Genomic DNA, 27,233 nt, shown 5'->3' with positions numbered 1-27,233 from the left:
CAGTGGAGCCAACCAGCCACTCAGTGGTTTAAGTTAAAAACCTAAGTTACTCTTAGTAATTCTGTCTCTCCTCTCCTGTACTGCCTTCATCACTAGGACCTAACCATGCTCACTCCACAATATATCGCGACTCTGTCCAGATCTCTCCATCGTCAGTGTCACTGAGAGGGTAACAGGCAGGAAGGCCAGGGGTCTCCAAACAGAGGAAATAGCCTGCGAGTGTCAGACATTTTTCTCTCTCTTAAGCGGCAGGAGGAAACTAACTAGCGATATTTTTTTCTTCTCTATACAAATTTAAAAGGACGTTTCTCTTAAAACACTGTGTTGCCATAATGACACCTTGTTTCACCTGAAGTTCAGTTCAGTTCAGTTCAGTCCCTCAGTCGTGTCCGACTCTTTGCGACCCCATGAATCACAGCACACCTGGCCTCTCTGTCCATCACCAACTCCCGGAGTTCACTCAAACTCATGTCCACAGAGTCGGTGATGCCATCCAGCCATCTCATTCTCTGTCGTCCCCTTCTCCTCCCGCCCCCAATCCCTCCCAGCATCAGACTCTTCCAGTGAGTCAACTAGACGCATCAGGTGGCCAAAGTATTGGAGCTTCAGCATCAGTCCTTCCAATGAACACCCAGGACTGATCTCCTTTAGAATGGACTGGTTGGATCTCCTTGCAGTCCAAGGGACTCTCAAGAGTCTTATCCAGCACCACAGTTCAAAAGCATCAATTCTTCGGCGATCAGCCTTCTTCACAGTCCAACTCTCACATCCATACATGACCACAGGGAAAACCATAGCCTTGACTAGACGGACCTTTGTTGGCATAATGTCTCTGCTTTTTAATATGCTATCTAGGTTGGTCATAACTTTCCTTCCAAGGAGTAAGCGTCTTTTAATTTCCTGGCTGCAGTCAGCATCTGCAGTGATTTTGGAACCAGAAAAATAAAGTCTGACACTGTTTCCACTGTTTCCCCATCTATTTCCCATGAAGTGATGGGACCAGATGCCATGATCTTTGTTTTCTGAATGTTGAGCTTCAAGCCAACCTTTTCACTCTCCTCTTTCATCAAGAGGCTTTTGAGTTCCTCTTCACTTTCTGCCATAAGGGTGGTGTCATCTGCATATCTGAGGTTATTGATATTTCTCCCGGCAATCTTGATTCCAGCTTGTGCTTCTTCCAGCCCAGCGTTCCTCATGATGAACTCTGCATAGAAGTTAAATAAGCAGGGTGACAATATACAGCCTTGACGTACTCCTTTTCCTATTTGGAACCAGTCTGTTGTTCCATGTCCAGTTCTAACTGTTGCTTGCTGACCTGCATACAGGTTTCTCAAGAGGCAGGTCAGGTGGTCTGGTATTCCCATCTCTTTCAGAATGTTTCACAGTCTATTGTGATCCACGCAGTCAAAGGCTTTGGCATAGTCAATGAAGCAGAAATAGATGTTTTTCTGGAACTCTCTTGCTTTCTCCATGATCCAGCGGATGTTGGCAATTTGATCTCTGGTGCCTCTGCCTTTTCTAAAACCTGCTTGAACATCTGGAAGTTCACGGTTCACGTATTGCTGAAGCCTGGCTTGGAGAATTTTGAGCATTACTTTACTAGCATGTGAGATGAGTGCAACTGTGTGGTAGTTTGAGCATTCTTTAGCATTGCCTTTCTTTGGGATTGGAATGAAGACTGACCTTTTCCAGTCCTGTGGCTACTGCTGAGTTTTCCAAATTTGCTGGCATATTGAATGCAGCACTTTCACAGCATCATCTTTCAGGATTTGAAATAGCTCAACTGGAATTCCATCACCTCCACTAGCTTTGTTCATAGTGATGCTCTCTAAGGCCCACTTGACTTCACATTCCAAGATGTCTGGCTCCAGGTGAGTGATCACGCCATTGTGATTATCTTGGTCGTGAAGATCTTTTTTGTATTGTTCTTCTGTGTATTCTTGCCACCTCTTCTTAATATCTTCTGCTTCTGTTAGGTCCATACAATTTCTGTCCTTTATCGAGCCCATCTTTGCATGAAATGTTCCCTTGGAATCTCTAGTTTTCTTGAAGAGATCTCTTGTTTTTCCTATTCTGTTGTTTTCCTCTATTTCTTTGCATTGATCACTGAGGAAGGCTTTCTTATCTCTCCTTGCTATTCTTTGGAACTCTGCATTCAGATGCTTATATCTTTCCTTTTCTCCTTTGCTTTTCACTTCTCTTCTTTTCACAGCTATTTGTAAGGCCTCCTCAGACAGCCATTTTGCTTTTTTGCATTTCTTTTCCAAATCTTGAATTAACCAATGCATTTTTCTTATGGAAATGTTGGTCTTAAGCTATATTAATGTACTACGAATTTGCCCCAGACTCTATCTTCAAGTCGGTTCCTCCAAATGGCTCAGAACCTACTTCACAAACCTGTATGTTATACTCAGATATTGTTCCCTTAATCTATGTAAAATGAAACTATTTGTATGGTAATCTGCCCTTCTACAGGATTTCAAGTTAATCATTTTATGGCCTGAGATGAATCGTCCAGTGTCAAAATTATCCCAAAATGCATCTTATGGTGAGGGGCCTGGTGTCATTCTGTGCCTTAAGACATTCCTTTCTTTCATTAACAGACTGCTAGTGACACTATAACATCCAGCTGAAGACTAGCAGGGGGTACTCTTTCTGCCCCTTCTGATGTCTAGGTCAGAAGCTTTCTCTATCTCCTTTATACTTTAATAAAACTTTACTACACAAAAGCTCTGAGCAATCAAGCCTCGTCTCTGGCCCCGGATTGAATTCTTCTCCTCCGGAGGCCAAGATCCCGGTGTCTTCGTGTCATTCCACAACAACCTTTCATCTCTTTATTACTATGCTAAACTGCAATAGATTTTACTTTGTAAGAGCATCAAACTTTTTCAAAGTTAAGGGCTTCACATGGGGTATTCCATGTGCCAGGATAGCCACCTCCCCACTCCTGGCCTACCTCTCTCAGTCTTATCCTTCCAGGCCCAGCTTAAATCTCTCTTCCTTAGAGAGGCCTTCCCTGACCAATCACATTTCAGTTAGGAATCTCCTGTTATTCTTTCATTGCCCTCTGCTCATCTCACTTGTCACGATCTGTAATCTTATGCTTATTCTTACTGTCCTTCCCTTGTCTCCCTTCCCCTTTAGGCTTCGAGCTCCAGAAGAACGAGAATTAAGTATGTTTCATTACCATACAGTCGGCCCATGGTAAACACAGATTGAGTGAACAGGTGAAAACATCAGAGTTGTGTGTGTCGGTGGGGGTGGGGGGCGAGGCACAGAATGTGCCTCCCCTGATCTCTCCAAGTCATCCAGCCTTGTTAAATTATAATCTGTATGTCTGCATACAAAGGCCAAATGTCCCCTAAAATTAGTTTTTAAAATCTCAACTTTACAGCTTAAAAGAAATCACCATTAATTGCAGGGAACAGTCATTTAAGTGACATTTATGATGATATTACAAGCGGATGTACAGACCAGTGCTGAATGTGTGCTAACACCATGCTAAGCAATCCATGTGGATGATTTCATTTAATGCTCACAACGTTTAGGTATGACTCTATTTTCTAAATGAGGGAACAGAGACCTGGAAAGAGGTACTAATTATTCCAAGTCTCGTACAGGTAATGGCAGAATCAAACTTGAACCCAGATTTCTTTCTTTGTTTCCACACCAAAGGGAAAGGAAATTTGATAGCAGTCTGGTAGGAGGGCTATATATGAAAAGGAATTGTTAAAACTTAGGATTTTGCACAGATAAAAGGGTTATTATTAGGACCAAAAGAAGCCTGAATTGTGCAAAAAGCAGGGACAAATTTAATTTTATTTTAGCAAGGCCCTACGTATGACAAAAAGAAAAGAAATATTCCAAATGATGAATTGGTTAAAGTAGTTTACCTTAAGATAGATACTATTTTTAAAAAGGACATCTTTTAGTAGGAAATGTTACTCAGTAATAAAAAACAAAAAACAATATACATGGTATAGATATAAATGTTAAACAGAATTGACAATTCAGGGACAGGGAATTGAACTATGATAGAGGCAGACAGAGAAATTGATATTCAATGCCCCCCGGTGAGTATTAGTGCAGCACACTGGTTCTCAGATTGATTGACACCGAAATTAGTATTCTGCAATTTGTAATTAGATGTAGGAAGCTAGAGCACTTTGGAGGCATTTGATGGGTTCTCATGCAGGCAGCTTAATTGGTAATGAGATTTACGTGCGCTTGTTACAGGAGCAGAGTGGAGGTTGAAGGGTAATATCCTCCTACCTGATTTCTTTCTAAACAAAAGATTGCTTTGTGTAATATGGAAATCAGATTATAGACAGATAAGAATACCTACCATTTTATACATTTACATATATAACTAGATAAAAACATTCTAGTAAAATTTTCAAGAGTTCAGTTATTACAGGTATCCAATATAATGTTGGCTAAAATAGAAAGAATCACTGAACTTCCTTGTATTCATTTCCTTAGATATTATTAATGCTCAAATATATGACAATTAGGTGGCATTTGCAAGTAGGCACATCCTGATTGCCCACAGCTATTAAATGTCCTTATTAACAAGAGCTAATATACATATCTCATGTGGAATCTCAGTGAATCTTGAATTTTGTTTTCCTATTCAAAATTATTTCCACTACAAAAGTCAGTTTTAAGAATTCCAGGTCACAGAGAATACCCCTAGGCTCTATAATAGTACTGTTATTGAAAATACTAACATCACTTATAAATATATTTAAATTCATTTCAACCTTATGATAGGATAGCTTGAAAAATAAAAATGGTTACAAATGCATTGTAACTCCACCCCCTAAGAGGTGCAGTATAAGGAACCTGGACTTGGCTATGATGACTTCTGTCTGGAGAGACGTTAGCAAACACGGTATAACCAAAGGTTTGAAAAGCGTTTGCATGTTGAGAAGCCAGTTACCATGTACAGAAGCTCAGGCTAATGTGCTAGACTGCTGGGGACATATGACTCAGTCACGCCCATCCCTCAGCCAAATGCCAGACAAGTGAGCGACACAGGAATTCCAGCCTCTAGCTGATCTGCCAACTGAATACACACAGACCACCAGAAGAACCACCAAGCTGAGCCCAACCCAAAGAGTCAAGCAAGAAATCATCAGCTAATAAATACATGTTGTTTTAAATCCCTAAGTTTGGGACAGGCTTTTTTTTTTGTTTGTTTTATACAGCAAAACTAACTGATACAAACCTTTACTCAAATATATGGCTTCAATATATGTCAATATGTGAACATTCCTAGAACTCAAAATTTACCTAAAGATACTATAAATTAATAGTTTTCATTTCATTAGTTATCTCATTAATTATAACAAAGGATTTTAGGATAGACATCATGTATTATGCAATAGCAAGCTACACTCTTTTCTGATTAAATGGTAGGCTAAACTTTGAGTTAATACAAAGATTGTATGCCTTTTGGTTCAAAGGGACTTTGTGTTTTCAGGAATTTTACATAGAAGTCCAAGATTTAAGAGTAGAAGGGTGGCTCCAACTGTGAATTCAAAAAGACAAGAGTCATATAATCAAAGGTCAACTGGTTTTAATAGGAATTTGTACAAATTAATCTTTTAAAATAGTTTTTACTATTTAGGGAAGCACTTCATAGGCTAATGGTCTTTGATCTTCTGATTATTTGTTATATATTATTAGATAGATTTTAGTGTTCTTTTATCTGTGTAACTATCAAATAAGTTCATTTACTTCTTTGTTAAAGCATATGTGCTTAGGTACACATGACCTATGTCAAAATTATATAGTATTGACATCAATCAAATAACTGTCAACTTGTACCCTGCATTTACTATTATGATAACTAATTTCAGCAAAATCAACATTTCCTCTGCTTCTCCAATTCTTCTCAAAGCAGAGATCCTTTGGATAGGTTTATTAATCTATTTGCTTTCAGACTGTGTCTGAAACAACACACTGGCATTAAAAAATCCTTAGAAGTGACTTAGCAGCAGTAGCAGCTATTATCAATGAGAATTACCTTTTGTTGGGACAAACCTTACACTGCAGGAAAGGCAGCCACAATTCAACACTGGAGAGTTGAAAAACAACCAAAATCCTGTAGAGATTATTCAGTTTTACTCTCCAAATGTTTATTTAACCTGTCCTGTAAAGATGGTGATATTTCCCAATGAAGAAGACCAAAAGAAATTGACTAAAGAAGCTTGCTAACTGCTGGAGATACATTAAGAATGCACTTCTTTAATATGCCCACTAAAATGTATTTCAGTGCATGAACACACACTGCAAAGTCTTTTTTTTTTTTTTTTTGCTCCCAACAATGGTTTAAAGAAGAGACCAACCACAGCCTTCTATTTACTTTTAACTTTAGTGCATTTGAGATTCAATGTGACCACAAGTTAGTATCTTTCAGAAGCATAAGAGAAGTAACAGCTGTGCTGAATGCAATAAAGGTAATTCTGGTATCATCTGAACTGCTATATAATGTACCACATTATAGTCAAACTCAACTTTTCCAGCAGTATGTAAATGAGGCCCAGAATTCTAAGTGATGTGAACCTGGTCCTTGGGGGAGGCAGAGGAAGAAATGGTTGGAAAGACATTTTCAGGGGCAGACAAAATACAGCAAAGTGGGTGGGATTTTGGTTTCCTATTCTTAAGTTCTTCAAGAGATTTTTGAGCCTTTAAAAGACCCCTGTGAGTTCTATGTTCAAGTAATCAGTTCTGAACACACATCTCACATGTGACAACCACAAGTGAAGCACTTTCTCAGAACTTCCAGCAGTACACTTCCTGCCTATACAGACATTGAATAAAGAGGCTGCCGTGAGAATCATTTTGTGATGGTTTTACATACTCAACTGGGCTTAACCTATGTCTCTCGTTGAGTCTTGGCTGCTAAGGGAATGACACAGAATCCCTCTCTGAGGGAAACATTGTACTAACCTCAGCAAGTTTAATTTTTCCAGTGGTCATTAACAAAGAATGGGATTTCATATCCATCCACAGCCATAACAACTTTAGCACTTCTGACTTGGACCAATGAGTGTAAAAGTTTTCCATATACTGAGTGGTTCCTGCCCAGGATGATCCAGAGGCAGGAAGGGTCTCAGGATGGGAATATCTCTGCCGATCCCTCCTTCCAAATAATGGATACTGTGTGTTAGTCACTCAGTCGTGTCTGACTCTTTGTGACCCCATGGACTGTAGCCTGACAGGCTCCTCTGTCCATGAAATTCTCCAGGCAAGAATATTGGAGTGGGTTGCCATTTCCTCCTCCAGGAGATCATCTCAACCCAGGATCAAACCTGAGTCTCCTGCATTGCAGGTGGATTCTTTACCATCTGAGTCATCAGGGATCCTGCAGTGAAAACTTTAATAGAACACATCACTCCAGGGGCAGCTAACCCTCACCTGAGAGTGTTGTCCACATGGCAGGGACACCGCTTGTCACATCTGATTCCATAGAGTCCTTCTGGACACAGGCGTGCTTCACAGCGGTCACCAGAAAAACCTGCTTCGCAGAGGCAGGAGCCACTCACATGGTAACACTTTCCTCCGTTGACACACTGGCAGGTCTCCGCACAGCGAACTCCATAGGTGCCAACGGGACACTCATCCTGGCACCTGTCATGCAGGAGGTGGGAGTGTAAGATTAGTCAGTGCCTTGTGAAAATTAACAGTAGGTTCAGATATGTTTTGTTGTATACAGACTTATATCCTTTTTGGATTTGATATTTACTTAGTGATTGTCCCATCACAGATATGGAAAGCATTAAGAAAAATTATAGTAGTAACAGTCATATAACCTGTTTAAAGAAATAGTAAAGTCAAAAACAAAATATGAATTTGGGATGGGAAGCATGTTTTATACCTAGTCCTTGCTAAAGGTATATATAGCACTTTAGTAGATACCAGGAAAGGGAGAAAATGAGTTGCCCAAGTGTGAGTCCCAGCCCATTATTAGGGAATTAAAACATATGCTCTCTCTCAAAAAATGAAATAATGCCATTTGCAGCAAACATGGATGGACCTGGATATTACCATGTTGAGTAAAGCAAGTCAGAGAAAGACAAACATCATATAATACTACCTATATATGGAATCTAAACAAATGACATAAATGAATTTATTTACAAAACAGAAACAGACTCATAGACACAGAAAACAAACTTATGATTACCAAAGTGAGTCGTGGGTAGAGGGAGATAAATTAGGAGTTTGGTATTAACAGATACACACTACTATATTCAAAATAGGTAAACAACAGAACCTACTATATATAGCATGGGGAACAATACTTAGTATCTTTTAATAACCTGAAATGGAAAAGAATCTGAAAAAGAATATGTATGTATAACTGCATCACTTTGTTGTTCACTTGAAACTAACACAACATTGTAAATTAACTATTCTTAAATAAAATAAAATATATGCTTTCCCCATTTCAAAGTGAAAACTTTGGAGCAAATTTGAAACAAAATGTTAATTCTCTTGGCTTTTATGTTGACATTAATTTTTAACCTCAGCCACATGTCTATATTTTCAAAGCTAAATGGCAATAACTGCTCCTTATTCAGAAAGTTTTGTAACTTGACAAAGAAAGTCCTCCTTTGGGAGGATTTTGGGAAAGTCTGAGCTATTGAAATCAGGTGTCCTCAATTTCAACCTGGGAAACTCCCGCCAGGAGGTGGTAGAGAGACTGTGAGTTCCCGAACACAAAATTTTTATTAAGTGGGGTTTTGTCCTCTTGGGAAGAAGGGCTACCAAACAGCAAGGGGGAAAAAAAAATCAGATCTCAAAAATCCACCTTATTATCTTTTAAAAAATGGCCTTAGATTGTGGCATGAGGATATGCTCTGGGTAATTCAGACTGGGTGGGAAGCCGAGTTGCTGGAGGGACTCAAGAAGAGAAAATCCTCATGGCTCCATGGAGCGTATGCCCCCCTATTGGGCCAGCTTTTTCTTTCTGACCAGGCAAGGTGACTTGATAGGATCTTTCGCAGCAGCAGGAGTGCTTTCTGCCAAGGGAGAGGCAGCCGGGGTCTTGCCTAGCTAGAGAGCTGTCACAAGCAGAGTACTCTTTGTGAGTCTCAGCAGCCACTTCCCTTGTGGCTCTCAAGTCATGCCAGACCCAGAGTCAAAAATGTAGGTCAGCACTGCATTTTTTCAGATGGGTACAAGGCAAGCAGCAAGTGCACGATAATGAATCCAAGCAGACTTCAAAGCAACAGGAAAGGGGCTGAAAAGCAAACATTTTCCACAAGGCTTTGCATATTTTTAATGATAGGGTGTGAGGACTAACAATACCAGGGCTGGATAGGATGCTATTTAAGAGCAGAGGATAAATCTTGAGAACCCTTTGATATTTTTCTGGTTAACTCTGGCTTTGACATATTTAGGGAAAAGGGACTCTTGCAAATTTGGTTCCACAGACTGTAGACTTTTTTCCAATAGGCAAAGTCTTCAAATCAATCACTTGACAAAGCATTAGAAAAGTTCTGGAGTAACTGAACTAAGTTCATTTAGCATAAAATCAGATGTGTGTTGCAAAGTTACACACGAGTATACCTATTTTTAGACCAGAGTGTTTTTTAAAGGTACTCTATTTTTAACTTCTAAGCAGCTTTACTAAGTCAAGTCACTTAGTTTACTCCCCAAAATGTAAACTTTAGAGAAAGAAATGCTGTCCGTCAATCATTGGGCCTCTTCATGGCTCCGCTAAAGGTTGGCAAGACGGTTTGGCAACCTGTCTGTCCAGATGTCCTTGCAAGGCAATACCAGAAAAAAAGAAAACGTTATGCTCAAGGTAAATCATATTACTAAAAGAAACCCAAATGCTACATTTTGGACTCCAGGATTTTAACTTGGGGAAAAAGCACAGCTCTAAAAATGGGGAACAGGAGAGAAATGGGAAGCATGGGAAAATGTCTGCCACCAAAGACAGGGGAGCAGTGTGACTATCCTATCCTATCTTGGCAGAGACTTCTTCTCTCTGAGAAAACAAAATCCATAATAGCTGGGCATGACCCAGATTTACCTTTCTAACCTATAATTAAACACACTACTAAGTTTGTGTTTCAAACGGCAAAAAGCCATTCGAATTTTTCTTAACGAAAGTAGTCAGTACAGCTTGGTTCACCATCCTGCTTCCTTTTCATCAGTGTTGCGCTTGTAATAGAATCCTGTTAGTTTCCACCTACCACACCAAAATGGTAGGATATCTTTCTAGAAGTAGATCTTTTCCATTTTGAAAATAAACACAGTGGTGAAGTAGATTACACCCTTCTCATTGGCTGAATTAAAAGTCTTTGTCAAGCAGTCTTACCTCCCTTTTGGGCTCATTTTTCTGAAAGAAGCATCATTTCCCAACAAATTTTATGCCCTAATGTTGCTCTTGTGGTCCCATGTGGAATAAGAAAAGTAATCGTAGAAGTCATTAAAAGAGGAAATACTTTCTTTCTTAGGAGAGATGGCAGAGAGGCAGATAAAAATATAGCAATAAATACTGGCCACAGTAGAAATATGAAAATATGAAGTTCCTATTTTACTTTTTTTTAGATTTTTAAAAATAATACCCTGGAATTTGGAAAAAGGGACACACATTAAGTTGTGATAATCTAGTAAAACATGACACTAATACCCAAACCAATGAGGGTCATGGACTTGTTTGACTATCCTTTTGATTATTTATTGCATCTCACTGTGGACTTATGGAAAAGAAAGTGCGTTAGTATGGAAGGGGTGCCAGGTCCCATTTTCTCCTTTGTCCTTTCACGTATGGCCTTCCAGAGTGACCAGAATAAGTGGGCCAAACCATGATTTACTGTGAAAGAATCATATTCCTCATCAGACCGGGATCAATAGATCGGCTGCCTGCCTTTCAAACACCTGAAACTGCTGCTCTTGGGGAAATATTTATATAAAGAACACTGGGAAAGAGTCAGCTTTTCCTCCATACTGGAAGCAGAAAAGACTGCCTCTGTTGAAGACCAGTTCTGCATCCCCCCAGTTCCTGTCTATAACTCTGGACTTGCCCTCCTTGGGCCCACATTCTTCTTCACTGTGAGGATGGTACAGAACACACAGCATAGTGTAACATTCTGGGGCTTCCACTTAACAGAGTCCATAACTGATCCACAGATCTCTCCACCCAGCCAACATGTAAGAGGCAGCAATCACGTACATGGACTCACGCTAGGCCATCAAAAGCCCCAGTGCAATGATGCCACGACAACCCATCAGCATTAAGAACACTCTGTCAGCCCCTTCAGAAGGATTTTTGTGAGGATCTGAGAGCCACCATACTTGGCTGTGCCACGTGACTTCCTCACCACACCATCCTCTGAAACCATCCCACAAACCCTACAGCCTATTAGGTGGGCATCCCATGAGCTGCCCTGTCTGCCTACGAGGTGCCTGTTTTGTTTGTTCTGTGTCCTCTCTGGCTGGGAGGGCCAGCCCCACTTCCGGGGTGCACTTTGGGTCAGCTGCCTGTGGTGGTACCTGCTCCCCTCTGGCCTGACTTCAGTGGTCACGTTTCGCTGACTTCTCAAAACAGGGGAAAGGGCAAGACCCTTGGCACCCAGACTGCTTTCCCCACACCTCCTGCCACAAATGGTTGCATAACCACTCACTGTTTCCTTCATGATGACAAATGTGCTTGATGTCACTGTGCTGTGTGTATGTGTGTTTCTGTGTATCAGAGAAGAATTGGAAACAGGAGTCATGTCACCAGCTCATCAAAAAAAAAAAAAAAAACGCAACTGTTATAAAAGGAAGTTAAGAAGCAAGTTCCTTCTTTACTTTCCTCTCTCACTCTGGCTCTTTGCCTACCTGGCCTCAAATCAGAAATTCACCTGAAAATTAGCTGTTATCCCCTTTCCCCGGGTTCTAAATGAGTATAAGCCTGCCTGTATGTTTGCTGATTTTATGTTCCTTGAATTTGAGACTTAAATCCAGACAGGGCAAGAAAATGATTATATTAAAATTTTTAGTGTCCAAAAATATTACACAGAACTATTACTTAGGATTCTGCTTGGCCCCATGCCTCTCTTGCCCTAATTCATCTTTTTATATTAAGACTTTAATACAACATGCACCCAGAATTCATCTAACAACTTCATTTTCCAAAATACAACCATAAACCAGGAAGTAGGGCACAAAAACTTTCTGAGTAACCCAATTACATGTTATAGAAACCATGTGCTAAAGGTGTCAATAATTCATAACATCAAAAACTAAGGAAAATATTACAATTGTGTTAATGAAATTAAACAGATATTACTAAAAAAAAGTTTCTAATAAAAACAGGGATTTAAAAAAAAAACTACTCAAACATGAAAAAGACCATCTACTAGAAACCAGTAACAAACAGGAAACTATACTGGAGCCATTTTCAATAAAATTAGGAAGAAGACAGGAATTCCCACTTTTATCTATATTTGTCAACATTCATTTAGAAGTTTGGGCTTCCCTCATAGCTCAGTTGGTAAAGAATCCACCTGCAATGCAGGAGACCCCAATTTGATTTCTGGGTCAGGAAGATCCGCTGGAGAAGGGATAGGCTACACACTTCAGTATTCTTGGGCTTCCCTTGTGGCTTAGCTGGTAAAGAATCTGCCTACAATACAGGGGACCTGGGTACTTGGGCTTCCCTTGTGGCTCAGCTGGTAAAGAGACCTGGGTTCGATCCCTGGGTTGGGAAGATCCCCTGAAGAAGGGAAAGTCTACCCACTCCAGTATTCTGGTCTGGAGAATTCCATGGACTGTATAGTCCATGTGGTCGCAAAGAGACACCACTGAGCAACTTTCACTATTCCACTATACTATTTAGAAGTTTAAATTAATGCAATCACTCAAGTAAATGACACATTACAAATACTGAAAAGAAGAGACTAATTTATCTTTACCTGTAGATAATAAAATAACCTTGCTGCTGCTGCTGCTAAGTTGCTTCAGTCGTGTCCGACTCTGTGCAACCCCATAGATGGCAGCCCACCAGGCTCTCCTGTCCCGGGGATTCTCCAGGTAAGAACACTGGAGTGGGTTGCCATTTCCTTCTCCAATGCATGAAAAGGAAAAGTGAAAGTGAAGTCACTCAGTCGTGTCCGACTCTTGGCAACTCCATGGACTGCAGCCCACCAGGCTCCTCCATCCATGGGATTTTCCATGCAAGAGTACTTAGTGTTTGCTAAAAATAACATGAGAATTAACTGAGAAGTTTGGTAGAGTGACTAAATAAAAAATAAATATTCAAAGGCAAGATTTTCTTTATCCAGAAATATCCAATTAAAAACTCAAATGGGATTCTTCAAAAATTATAAAATGCTTATAAATAAATTTACTAAAAAAGTGTGAAGCCTAAATTGGAGGGGGTAAACACCCTACAGTATCTTATTAAAAGTCATAGACCAGAATTTTAGAAAGAAAAAAATTAGAGAGGAAGGTTAAAGGAATTTTTAATTCACAGATATCAAAAATATCAAAAAATAATGATAGCTAAGCAAAGAGTCGGACATGACGGAGCAACTGAACTGAACTGAATATTTATACAGTTTCTAGATATCATTCAAGCTAATAATCACTAGTATTTATACAGTTCATAGAATCACTCAACTACAATAATAGCTAATATTTGGAAGATTTAGTACTGTTCTAAAAGCTTTAATGTAGTCATTTAATCCTTACAACAACCCTAGAAGAAAGTACAATTATTGTTTGAACATTATAGATAAACATACTTCCAAGGACAGAGGTTTCAAATTCTTTGTTTGGGGCTATTACACACTTCTGCCTGTCAAGCCTCTTTCTGTAATTTTACAGACACAGCGAACAAGTTTGGATATCAAATCTTTCAGGATACAGTGGAATAAAGAGCAAATTAGGAGCTGTAGGCTAAACAAAGCACTCTGGGTAACACTTTACCACTTAACACACAAAACGGACAAGCAGTGGATATAAAACCACACACCACACAAGCATCAGGAGAGACCTGTAAGTCCCACCTGGTCTTATTCCTATCACCACCACACAGTGAAACAACACATATTCTTAAGAGTACACAGCATCATAGGAAGGTAACTTTATGCCTGACATATTTTTTAAAGATACCTGAGTACACACCCTATTTTAAAATAAATCTATCCAAAAATCTTTAAAATGTTAGAAGTGTTGGGGTTTGAAGAGGCTGTCCTAATCACTGAACTGTGTAGAACTGATCCATCATGGGATTCTGATATTTTCTCATTTTTTAAAAAAGTGCTTTCTCTGCATCTTCAGCTCACCATTGTTGACAGTGGTCCAGTTGCTATGCACTAGTTGGGAAGGAATCTGTCAAATACACTGATAGCTTAGAGATGCTTCTTGGAAGATTATAGAACAGTCACAGACAAATGGTAGTAAATGTGTTCCCTGGACCCTCCCAACTTTGCTTTCATTCTACAGTCAGAGAGGCAGAAGGCTGCCCTTACCTTTCCCCTGTGTACCCGGGACTGCAGTGACATTGGCCTGTGGCAGCATCGCATGTCCCTCCATTATGGCACTGACACTCTTGCGAACAGTTCTTTCCAAAGCGACCCTCGGGGCAAGGCTGACCACACACTGTGCCCTGCATTCAAAGAGACTTGGAAAATTAGATGGGCCTCCAGTCGGGGAAAGGTCAAAGAAGAGAGAGAAGGGAGAAAAGAGAGGAAGCAGGAAGGCAATGCAGGATATGGGAACAGGGCTGCACAAAGATTAGATAAAGGAGATTTTAGAACACATAAACTCTGTTTATCACCTCAAAGATGTTAGAAATTCTAAATTGACTTATTTTATTGGTAAGCCTAAATCTCAAGATACACGCATAGGTGGCAGCATAGTAATCATAAGAAATACCTAAGTTAAAAAAAATACAGTCACCTCAAATGATTAGGGGAACCTAAGGAATTTACAAATCCTCCTAAATGTTCTTCCTTGTGTCTTACATGTACAGTAAGTGAACAGCACTTATTGAGCATCCATCACATAAATGATAACATCTGGCCCAAATGGAATATTCAAATACTTTACCATATGTTCTAGAGAAAATACACCTTATCATTGGTTTTATTTCTTATAAGGAAGCATTGAAAAAAAAGGATTGACACTTTGAGTATCTGAATTAACATTGCCTAAGAAATACTTCAACAGAAACAATTCTAGACATTTTGGAAGAAAAGACACTTTTATTTTCAGCACGTTCAACAAACATTGCTGGGCCAAGATCAATAGGAAAACTAATTTCCTGGGAGAGAAATCGAGAGAGTAACTTGGACACATCTTCTCACCCTAGAGGCTGTCTGTCTTGTCAGATACTGTCATATTTATTCCAGTCCTATGTGGAGAAGCATAAGATACTTTACCAATAAGTCAATGAAATACTCTACTATTTTCTACTTCCCTTGGCTACATAACTTGGCTTTGTAGCTTATCATGTATTTATTGGAGTTACTATTACATCAAACAAAATAACCACAAATAACAGGGATTTTTACAATGTTTTTAACTGTTGGAAGCTGTTGCTTTGTCCTCCTTCTCTATAAAAAAGACAGACTGTGGGCACTCTGAAATTGGAGGCTAGCGAACACCAGATGGTTTTGTAAATGTTTATTCTGGATAGCGTATGAAAATACATTTCCTCTAACTCCTGGCTACCCACAAAGGCAGTTGGTGTGCTAATTAAGTCTCCTCTGGTGGTTTCTAGCTATCTACCAACGAGAAAAGTTCTTCCAGAATCTTGGAACTGAAAAAGCCTTTGAGAGATGATTCAAATCAGTGCTTAAGTGAGAATCATCTATGTGCCAGGCATCGTGCTAAGCTCTGAGAATCAAAGATAAAGTCACAACCTTTAATTAGCTCACAATATGATGAGGGAGACAGATATAAAAATAGCTCTAACCCCTCATTCTAGCACAACATATTAACAAGACTAGATGAAATAAATATGCCAAAGGTCAATCCACTGTAAGCCAGGGTTCTGGTGAAAATTTTCACTCTCTCAGGAAGTACTCACATTTTGTAATGGCCCCACATAAGCTTTAGAGATGCTGTTGAAATACTGCTTGCAAAGAAGGATTAATGTGAGTCAATAGCTTTAAGCAGAATATTATTGAGCTTCCCAGGTGGCTCTAGTGCTAAAGAAGCTGCCTGCCAAAGAAAGAAAGAACCCTCCTGCCAATGCAGGAGACACAGGATACATGGATTCGACCCCTGGGTCAGAAAGATCCCCTGGAGGAGGGCATGGCAACCCACTCGAGTATTCATGCCTGGAGAACCATGGACAGAGGAGCCTGGTGGGCCACAGTCTATAGAGTAGTAGAGAGTCGGATACGAATGAAGTGACTGAGCATGCACACAGGACATTATTAGTTGAAATATATACTTATGTATGTGTAATAGGAATATACAGCCACCTATGAAAAGCACCTAAGATTACTGCACAAATAAAATGTTGCAAAGAGAAGTGCAACTTGGAAGCTCAGCTGCACTTAGAGAAAACTGACCTGAAACATTCAGTAAGAAGCATCCATCAAGGTAGGGGTGCAGAGTATATGGGAGGCTCTACTTGGCTGATGGAGAGGGCCATATGTCCACCCGCTGGGACTCATGGTCCAAATTTGTGGTTACCGGCATCCTACCCCATGACCACTCCAACCCAGAAGAAGAAGGCTTCAACCTCAAGATGAGGCAACTCTACAGACAATGCCTACACAAAAATTCTGCAAGTAACATTTCTACAGCTCCTCATCCAAAGAACATGGAGCTCCCTGGACACTGCTACCTTAGCAAAATCCATCCCTTGCCAAGAAGCAAGTAATGACCAGTGTTTGCAAAAGGCTGAATATAAGCAATAAAAGAAGAGAAGGAATCAAAGATATTTCAGCATTTCTACTTTGGGCAACTAAAGAGAGAAGTGTTGGTTTTAATGAAGACAAAAAAAAGATAAAAGAGAATCACCTTAAGAAAGGTTTAGGTGTATGACAAATTTGGTTCTATAAACACCTACTTTGACAGGCCTGCTTCCAGGTCAGTAGTTCTTCTATTTGCCTCACCATCAGGCACTCAACAAAAGGCCCCCTTGCACTGACTCTATTGCTCCATGGAGTTTCTCCAGGCTCTGATTCCTTGTCTTGTCTGCTTATCATTTCCAATTCTTGCCTTGGGTCTGATATTTCTTTTTCACTCCTCCCAGTGGTATTACCATCTTGAACCCAATCTTACTTCCCATGATTCTGACTGGAAGTGGACTCCAAGTCTTCTTTGCTCTATTCCTACAACAAGGGCGATCCCATGTCTGCCTCCTAAGGCTCCAGCCTAGGCATAGCTCAGGCAGAGAGTGACCCATGTCTTTAGGTGAAACTAGGGTGGGGAGTCTAACAGCACAGTGACAAAAACACATCTGTGTTTAGGTCAGAGAAAGTCAAGGTTGAAAAAAATCAGCTGATGATTGTTAAAGTAATGGATCTTAATGAGATTTCCAGGAAAGATGTATAGTGAGAAAAGAGAAAGACTGGCGTGAAACACCAGAAATAAAATGGTATATTAAAAAAGAGGGATTAGGAAAAGAGATCTTTAATAAGAGAGGTAGGAGAAGGGGTTATCAAAGAAGTGGAGAGAGAGATTAGGAAAGGGAGGTGGATGAGCAACAGAGTCAAAAGCTCTGGAGGAATGAAGTAGCATGAAGATGGAGGAGTTGTTACTGAATCTGGCAATTACAGCACTTGTACCCCTGCGAGAGCAACTTCACTACAGCTCATGGAGATGGAAGATAGTCATGAAGTAAACTATTGCTTTGTTTTCTGTATGATAATGAAGGAAACAGACATTGGTCATTCACTCTTCTGCCTTCAAGCAGACTTTTACACAAACCAACTCAGAGAAACACGAACCAATATTATTGCCTGATTTTAGAGTAATCTACCTAGTGAACCAGCTTTGACACTGTGTATTCCACATAAGATTAAGCCTGTGAGACACTACACATAGAAAGAGTATCACAGTCAAAATTTGGGAAGTGTAGTGAGGTACAGATTATTACACTAAAGGCTCTGAGTTCTTCAATACTTGAAAAATTTGGTTTACCTCACTGAGCCTCCAGATTCAAAGACCAAATAACTTTTTCACACAACACTTAACCTGTTGAGAATAATGCTCCCAAAGAATAATAATGATCCATAGAACATACTTATGAAAATGCTTATTTGAATACTTACCGTGTTTAACAGCTTTGACTGTCATGTGAAAGGCAAGATATTTCCCTTTTATATCCTGAAGGGAGATGCAGGACAGATGGCCTACTAACTTTTCCATGAGGACCCTTAGTAAACTTCAAGTTCAGGATTTAATCACCTTCTGCCTTCAATGGACTAAAAAATTCCTGCTTTGAAATGGTCAGATATTTCCAATTTTGAAATTTGTATCCATTGATGTGACATTCTTTTGTATTAAAGTTCTCCCCATGCATTTTCACTCAGGTATCCTGGAACAGGGGCTTTGGCGGGAGGGGAGGGGCGCTTACCAGCCAGCCAGAAGGACAAGAGCACTCTCCAGTGACGTGGTGACATACGCCTCCATTCTGGCAGGGGCATCTCTGCTCACACTGCGCTCCGTGCTTGCCGGGGGGACAAAGATCCTCACAGCTGGGGGATTAACACATGACAAAGGACACCATAGTTTACCCAAACCTACCACCCTTAGATTCACAAACACAGCAGCATGCAGGACCCTAAAACAGACAAGCTCCTCTGTTCAATATTGTTTGTTTCATTAACATCAAGAGCACCAACCATACTGACTGGAAGGGTCAAGGGGTCACCTACTCCTTCCTTTTTGGGGGGATATTTTCTACTGAAACCATTTCAATTTAAGGAGAATCTGTTCTATCAGAGAGATGACTCTCACTGGCCATACACTCCTTAGTGACAGGAACCATCCATGCAACTCTCAAAAAGCCCATGGGTTACACTGGAAGTGTACTTGGTGTGTTTGTTCCAATCTCAAAGAAGAATGAAACATCTGCACATCACTTAATTAGTACATATTCCTTGTACTCAATTTTTAGCATTCTCTTCTTCAAAATGATGAGCCTCCCCCATATTATATGAATATACCTCCTACTCTAAGCCTTTGTCTTTTTTACTCTCCTATGAAATTGCTCCAAATTTCTCAAAGCCTTATTCAACTGGGACCTTGATAAAAACCCATAAAAGCAACATTAACAATTAAATAGTCTGAGATGTTCATCCATTTTCCTGAAAATCGGGGCTTTCTTGGCTAATTCAGTTTTTTCTTTAGCTCTGCTTTATAGCCCTAACTCTGTCAGCAGGAAGTGGCTATCTAATGAGCCACATTTTTTTCAAATTTTAGTTCTGTGGTTTACAGGTGTGATTTTCTCAGTAAGGGAACAAGATTATTTTATCTCACTTTTTTGGGCACATTCTGCCTCTTAGTCTGTTTGCTAATACAAGCAAACCAAAGAATGCCCTTCCCACAAAATATAGAAAGAAGTAGGGACAAGAGCTTCCCTGGGAGCTCAGCTGGTAAAGAACCCACCTGCAATGCAGGAGACCTCGGTTCAATTTCTGGGTCGGGAAGATCCCCTGGAGAAGGGTTAGGCTACCCACTCCAGTATTCTTGGGATTCCCTGGTGGCTCAGACAGTAAAGAATCCACCTCCAATGCAGGAGGCCTGGGTTCCATCCCTCGGTTGGGAAGATTCCCTGGAGGAGGTCATGGCAACCCACTCTAGTATTCTTGCCTGGAGAATCCCCATAGACAGAGGAGCCTGGTGGGCTACCGTTCACAGTGTCACCAAGAGTAGGACACGACTGAGCAACTAAGCACAACACAGTAGAGATTACGTACTTGCTTCCGTGTCTTCCAGAAAGAATTAAACTGTCGGTACGTATACTACACAAATGTGATACAAGTCCTTTTAAAACAACACACACATATCTATGAGCATTAAACAACCCAGCCAACCTTTGAGCATGAACTATTTCTAACATCTATTTCCTTCTCTAAGGCACTGGACTCATCCTCTTTTATCCATCTAATTGACTGCCACACAGAGCAGAACAACATGGACCATTCATAGCCAAAAGTGTAAAATGAATGCAATCGAGGGAGCATCAAAGTGTAAAATGAATGCAATCGAGGGAGTGTCAGAGTGAAACCCAAATCTGCCCCAGCAACCCCAAATATTGCTACTCAACACAACATCCAGGCCCTCTATCTCTGCTCTGCCAAAGGAAGGCATGGAAGCTGGTTCTGAGACCCCGACTGAGCTCTGATGCTCGACCAACAGCAGGAGCACCCAGTGGCCACCACTGCCCGGAGCCCTGTCCCCTCAGTAACTCCGTGGGCAGCCAGAGAGACAGAAGTACAGGAATATGAGGCTGGCAGCAGCAGGAACAGAGAGGGTGGGCGGGCTCGGCCACGCTGCCCAGCGGCGCGTCACTTACAAGGCTCCAGTGTATCCGGGTGGGCAGCGGCACTCCCCCGTGACATGATCGCAGGTCGCTCCATTCTGGCACTGGCATCTCTGGTGACAATCGTTACCGTAGGTGCCCTGCTCACAGCGCTCCTCACAGCGCCAGCCCCGGAAGCCTGCAGCGCAGTGGCAAGCCCCCGTGATGGGGTTGCACAGTGCCCCGTTTTTGCACTGGCACCGGCTGCTGCAGTGAGGCCCCCAGTGATCACCATCGCAGGCTGGGGTGGGGAGAGAAACAGTGGCGGGCATCAGAGGGTGGGTGCGGATAACGGCAAGCTCTTCAGTACCAGCTCTCCTCTCCCCTCGGAGAGAGTGGCTAGATGACCCCTTTATCACCATTTCTCCACTGAGCAGCAGGGCTTGGGTACACACCGATGGCAATATTTCACTGGTGCTCAGCACTGGACCACTTCCTATCACTCCATTACTCAAGCATCGCTTGAGGCCTGTGCCCAGCCGGCTCCCTGCACCTGGAGTGTTGTGTGTGATGTGGGCACAGTCACTGGCTAGGGGAGTTTGTGAGTAGTTGTGGGCAGAGAGGAGGCTGACTAGGCAGGTGGGAATCGTCAGCTTATGCAGGAGTTTTATACACATCGAGAAGTTTGGATTGTATCTAGTTGACAGAGGATTGGTAATCAAGGATTTTAAGCACTGAGGGTCAATGGAGATTTGCCTTCTAGTAAGATCAGCTGCCAACAGCATGAAGAAAGGGCAGGAAGGAGCTGACAAGAGACAGGAGACAGGGCAAGAAGCGTGGCAGTCAGCGGCTTAGTGAGGAGGCCTGGACTCAGTGACCAGAGGGACAAAGAAATGACCCACATGCAGTCCACTGTGGAGTGGGCTGATCCTGCTAGCTATGGGCCTGGGCCGAGCTCCCGAAAAGGAAATTGATGTGCTTTCACGATAAATCAGTCAAAATATGTGTGATTGGGAGGTAACCATAAAAGGCAGGAAAAAAAAAACTGACTAAAATGTTTAAGTCATTGACTTATTTTAAAAATATAACAAGCCGGAACCTGAAAGTGGACAGCAAATAAACAGATAAGAGGTAGATAAAACCAGGAAAGAAAAAGGCAAAAAAAAAGCATTTAAAAATCTTTAAGATGCACTTCCCAAGAAAAGGAATAATGGCTTTGACTCGTCAATGAGCAAGAAAAAGCAGAGAAGAAAAAAACTTCAGTCGCAAACATTCTAAAATTTATCAAGGGTGACAATAAGGAAAGTCTACTCAACATGCATTGCCTAGTGAGTCATCCATTTATTAATTAGATGCTATAAAAATCACTGGGGAAGAAGTACCCTGCCTAGAGTTCCTAGGATAAATTGCTTTTATGATAAAACAAAGTTTCATTTCATAAAAATTTTGTAATGTCAGATGCAGAATAAACTATCGAAAAAAACAAAACTAGGCACACAGAAAACAACTTTTTAGACTTGCAGGATTCATCTTCCAGTATTAGAACCTACCTTTCATTTCATAATATCAAAAAGTTTACATGAATAACTGTTTCTAATAAGTATGGCTTTAGTCTTATTAGTACTTTACTAAACATACTTTAACACAATTAAATAAAAGCAGTGAGAAAGAATTATTGAACCTAAAGCAGATCAAGAAAGCAATTACCTAAGAACAACCTTCTTTCACAAAATAAGATTAGGTGATGGTTCCAAGATGAGATTTCAGCCTAACTATTATTCATACGAGTAGTTTTTTTTTTATTGCCTGTGGATATGGACAACACTTTTTTATTTCAGTTTCAATTCTTTCAGTCTAAGATCCATTCTTAAAAAAATTACATGGTGTGTTTCTTGAAATCCTCCCAGCTATCTCATTTGGAAAGGAATCTATCTTGCTCTGAAGGTTCCCCCAATGTAAGCAAGTCCTTTGTAACTAGTGCCCTGGTTCATCAGTCCTGAGAATGAGGAAAATCTTCATTTATGTAAGCCAAAGCTATTCTTCTACAATTTGCTCCTGCTGTCCCCTCACATCTTCTTCATAGTATAGTCAATCTAGTGTAGCATTGTTCTCTATATTATAAATGATTTTACTCCTTAAATGTAAATACATCCCTGATGCCAGTATAGCCCAAATATATACTAAATACTATAACTTCAATACTTGGAGATATTTTTTTTTAAGTTTATTCAATTTCACACATTTTCTCTGCTGAATCCTCTCCAAAATGTCCATATTCCTTTCAACTTCTGGGAACCTCATATTAAATTAAAGATCCATTTTTCCTTATGTATAATGGAAAATTAATTAATTGATACAAGAAAACAATGTAGCTAATAAATCTACCTGGATAAGGATGTCACGATCATGTTAAAAGAATTAAAACAAATAAAACAAAATAACAGCTCATGAAGGGTTAGAGTCCTTTCCCCTCACTGTGAAACTGGGTTAAGGGTGGGCTGGAGCGTATACATTCTACAGAGTATATTTTACAGCAAGAGGTGAGCGGTAGAAGAAGCCAAGTGCTGAGGGGACGGAGCTGGCCTCTCCTTTCCTCCATAACCCATTTATTTGCCCGCCCCCTTCAACAGCTTCTCTCCCAGCACAGCAGTCAGGGAAAGATCAGTTCTATTTTCTTATGATCAGACAAAAACAAAACTCTTAAGATAGCTCCTTGTGGTAGAAACTAAGTTTATACCAGAAATTGATGACTATCAGCATCAATCCCTCCACCCATGTAACACAGTAGTCAAGAGACATGAGTTCAATCCCTGGGTTGAGAAGATCCCCTGGAGAAGGAAATGGCAACCCACTCCAGTAATCTTGCTGGAAAGTCCCATGGACAGAGGAGGTTGGCAGGCTACAGTTGATGGAGTTGCAAAGAGTCAGACACTACTGAGCACAAGTGCACACACACACACACACACACACATCAGCATCAAAGAAAGGGTTAAAGCATTAAAGAAATATTATCGTGCCGACATGGTTAATTTTCTGGCTGTGTCTAAGCATTGTGGCATGCTTTGAAGTGACAGCTTCTCCCCTCAGGGTTGTATTTCCCTAAAAAAGCCACTGACACATATCCCTCACGATGTGAGTACAAGGCACCAACATGGACTCCGTTGGGAGGAAAGTCCACAGACAGAAGTCTACAGAGAAACAGACAGGAAGTAGAGTAAGATACAGAAGCCTGGCTTGAATGTAGGCGTCACTGTGACTTCCTTTTTTCATTTGTCAGATTTAACTGCTTCAGTACATCCACTGTTAAATGTGCCCCAGTGAGTTACACAGTTTATCGCACAAAAGCCAGCTTTCTTTCCTGATTACTACATACACAAGAATATGTTGAGTGTCCTGACAAGAGGCAGAATTTGTTCCTTATGTTTAGTGCCAAGCTTGAAGAATTATTCTGAATTCAACTACTGCATTTGAAAAGACAGTTTGAAGAGGGTGAACTCAAATTATCTGGCATCCTTTAGTTAACATTTCACACAAATATCAAGGGGCAAATGTTTCACTCCTCACAAAAAAGGGACTAGGTTGGTTTCTCCCACTGACAACCTTTTTAAAAAAATTTGTATAACTGAACCACTGTGTTATCAGAAATTAACACAACATTGTAAATCAATTAAAATTCAATAAAATACATTTTTTTAAAAAAAAATGTAGTTAACACAGAAATAGCTTGAATAGCCTAAAAGGAAAAGGTAAATGAATGAAATTTTGTTTCAGATTAAAGAACTCAGATGCTAATAAGGGGGTGATGCCTCCTTTACAGCTTCTGGTTTCAGTTCTCATTGTGATAACAGCTAGAAATAGGCTGCCAGGTGCCATGTGCCCAGATTCATGCAGATATTTCAGGAGACAGCTTATCGAGGGTCTCAGCACAGACAGCTTACTCTAAGAAGCTCTCATAATAAGTTAAAAAAATAAAAGGAATTTTAAAGTACTATGCAATATCAGAACTGTACAGTCCGTGCTTCAAACCCTTAAGGACAACCAGCAGAGAACTGAAGAGAATGGACTTACCCCTGGGCCCTTATGGCTGTAACTTCTAAGGACCAGATATTACACACATGGGCTAGTGACTGAAATTGACGCAAGAAATGGTGTGGACCTAACAGAAGCAGAAGATATTAAGAAGAGGTGGCAAGAATACACAGAAGAACTATACAAAAAATAGCTTCATGACCCAGATAATCATGATGGTGTGATCACTCACCTAGAGCTAGATATCCTGGAATGTGAAGTCAAGTGGGCCTTAGAAAGCATCACTACGAACAAAGCTAGTGGAGGTGATGGAATTCCAGTTGAGCTATTTCAAATCTTGAAAGATGATGCTATGAAAGTGCTGCACTCAATATACCACCAAATTTGGAAAACTCAGCAGTGGCCACAGGACTGGAAAAGCTCAGTTTTCATTCCAACCCCAAAGAAAAGCAATGCCAAAGATGCTCAAACTACCGCACAATTGCACTCATCTCACACGCTAGTAAAGTCATGCTCAAAATTCTCCAAGCCAGGCTTCAGCAATACGTGAACTGTGAACTTCCAGATGTTCAAGCTGGTTTTAGAAAAGGCAGAGGAACCAGAGATCAAATTGCCAATATCTGCTGAATCATCGAAAAAGCAAGAGTTCCAGAAAAACATCTATTTCTGCTTCATTGACTATGCCAAAGCCTTTGACTGTGTGGATCACAATAAACTGTGGAACATTCTGAAAGAGATGGGAATACCAGACCACCTGACCCGCCTCTTGAGAAACCTATATGCAGGTCAGGAAGCAACAGTTAGAACTGGACATGGAACAACAGACTGGTTCCAAATAGGAAAAGGAGTAGTACATCGAGGCTGTATATTGTCACCTTGCTTATTTAACTTATATGAAGAGTACATCATGAGGAACGCTGGGCTGGAAGAAGCACGAGCTGGAATCAAGATTGCTGGGAGAAATATCAATAACCTCAGATATGCAGATGACACCACCCTTATGGCAGAAAGTGAAGAGAAACTAAAAAGCCTCTGGATAAAAGTGAAAGAGGAGAGTGAAAATGTTGGCTTAAAGCTCAACATTCAGAAAACCAAGATCAAGGCATCTGGTTCCATCACTTCATGGGAAATAGATGGGGAAACAGGGGAAACAATGGAAACAGTGTCAGACTTTATTTTTGGGGGGCTCCAAAATCACTGCAGATGCTGATTGCAGCCATGAAATTAAAAGACGCTTACTCCTTGGAAGGAGAGTTATGACCAACCTCAGTATCAGTATCAGTTCAGTCGCTCAGTCGTGTCCGAATCTTTGCGACCCCATGAATCACAGCACGCCAGGCCTCCCTGTCCATCACCAACTCCCGGAGTACACTCAAACCCATGTCCACAGAGTCGGTGATGCCATCCAACCATCTCATTCTCCGTCGTCCCCTTCTCCTCCCGCCCCCAACCTTTCCCAGCATCAGAGTCTTTTCCAGTGAGTCAACTCGTCGCATGAGGTGGCCAAAGTATTGCAGTTTCAGCTTTAGCATCAGTCCCTCCAATGAACACCCAGGACTGATCTCCTTTAGAATGGACTGGTTGGATCTCCTTGCAGTATAAGGGACTCTCAAGAGTCTTCTCCAACACCACAGTTCAAAAGCATCGATTCTTCGGCGATCAGCTTTCTTCACAGTCCAACTCTCACATCCATACATGACCACAGGAAAAACCATAGCCTTGACTAGACGGACCTTGGTTGGCAAAGTAATGTCTCTGCTTTTTAATATACTATCAAGGTTGGTCATAACATTCCTTCCAAGGAGCAAGCGTCTTTTAATTTCATGGCTGCAATCAGCATCTGCAGTGATTTTGGAGCCCCAAAAAATAAAGTGTGACACTGTTTCCACTGTTTTTCCATCTATTTCCCATGAAGTGATGGGACCAGATGCCATGATCTTTGTTTTCTGAATGTTGAGCTTCAAGCCAACCTTTTCATTCTCCTCTTTCACTTTCATCAAGAGGCTTTTGAGTTCCTCTTCACTTTCTGCCATAAGGGTAGTGTCATCTGCATATCTGAGGTTATTGATATTTCTCCCAGCAATCTTGATTCCAGCTTGTGCTTCTTCCAGCCCAGCGTTCCTCATGATGTACTCTGCATATAAGTTAAATAAGCAAGGTGACAATATACAGCCTTGACGTACACCTTTTCCTATTTGGAACCAGTCTGTTGTTCCATGTCCAGTTCTAACTGTTGCTTCCTGACCTGCATACAGGTTTCTCAAGAAGCAGGTCAGGTGGTCTGGGATTCCCATCTCTTTCAGAATGTTCCACAGTTTATTGTGATCCACACAGTCAAAGGCTTTGGCATAGTCAATGAAGCAGAAATAGATGTTTTTCTGAAACTCTCTTGCTTTCTCCATGATCCAGCGGATGTTGGCAATTTGATCTCTGGTTCCTCTGCCTTTTCTAAAACCTGCTTGAACATCTGGGAGTTCACGGTTTACATATTGCTGAAGCCTGGCTTGGAGAATTTTGAGCATGACTTTACTAGCGTGTGAGATGAGTGCAATTGTGTGGTAGTTTGAGCATTCTTTGGCATTGCCTTTCTTTGGGATTGGAATGAAGACTGACCTCTTCCAGTCCTGTGGCCACTGCTGAGTTTTCCAAATCTGCTGGCATATTGAGTGCAGCACTTTCACAGCATCATCTTTCAAGACTTGAAATAGCTCAACTGGAATTCCATCACCTCCACTAGCTTTGTTCGTAGTGATGCTTTCTAAGG

At 40.9% G+C, this 27,233-nt stretch overlaps 1 protein-coding gene across 2 annotated transcripts in view; it reads right to left on the bottom strand.

The window, feature by feature from the left end:
• Positions 1–27,233, bottom strand: part of MEGF10 (multiple EGF like domains 10) — a 187,809-nt gene that overhangs the window by 44,910 nt on the left and 115,666 nt on the right. For both annotated transcript variants that reach the window (XM_055430492.2, XM_055430495.2), the window contains exons 6-9: positions 20,495–20,741; positions 18,551–18,671; positions 14,484–14,620; positions 7,426–7,638 (exon numbers count right to left, since the gene is read on the bottom strand). In XM_055430492.2, coding sequence (XP_055286467.2) covers positions 7,426–7,638; positions 14,484–14,620; positions 18,551–18,671; positions 20,495–20,741 — 718 coding nt within the window. The remainder of the gene's footprint in view (positions 1–7,425; positions 7,639–14,483; positions 14,621–18,550; positions 18,672–20,494; positions 20,742–27,233) is intronic.

The sequence above is a fragment of the Moschus berezovskii genome, chromosome 8, assembly GCF_049115385.1.
Source record: "Moschus berezovskii isolate FMDL1 chromosome 8, NW_MosBer_1.0, whole genome shotgun sequence".
Taxonomy (NCBI): Eukaryota; Metazoa; Chordata; class Mammalia; order Artiodactyla; family Moschidae; genus Moschus; species Moschus berezovskii.
The sequence above is the reverse complement of the archived record's forward strand: the minus strand, read 5'-3'. Positions and strand labels throughout refer to the sequence as shown.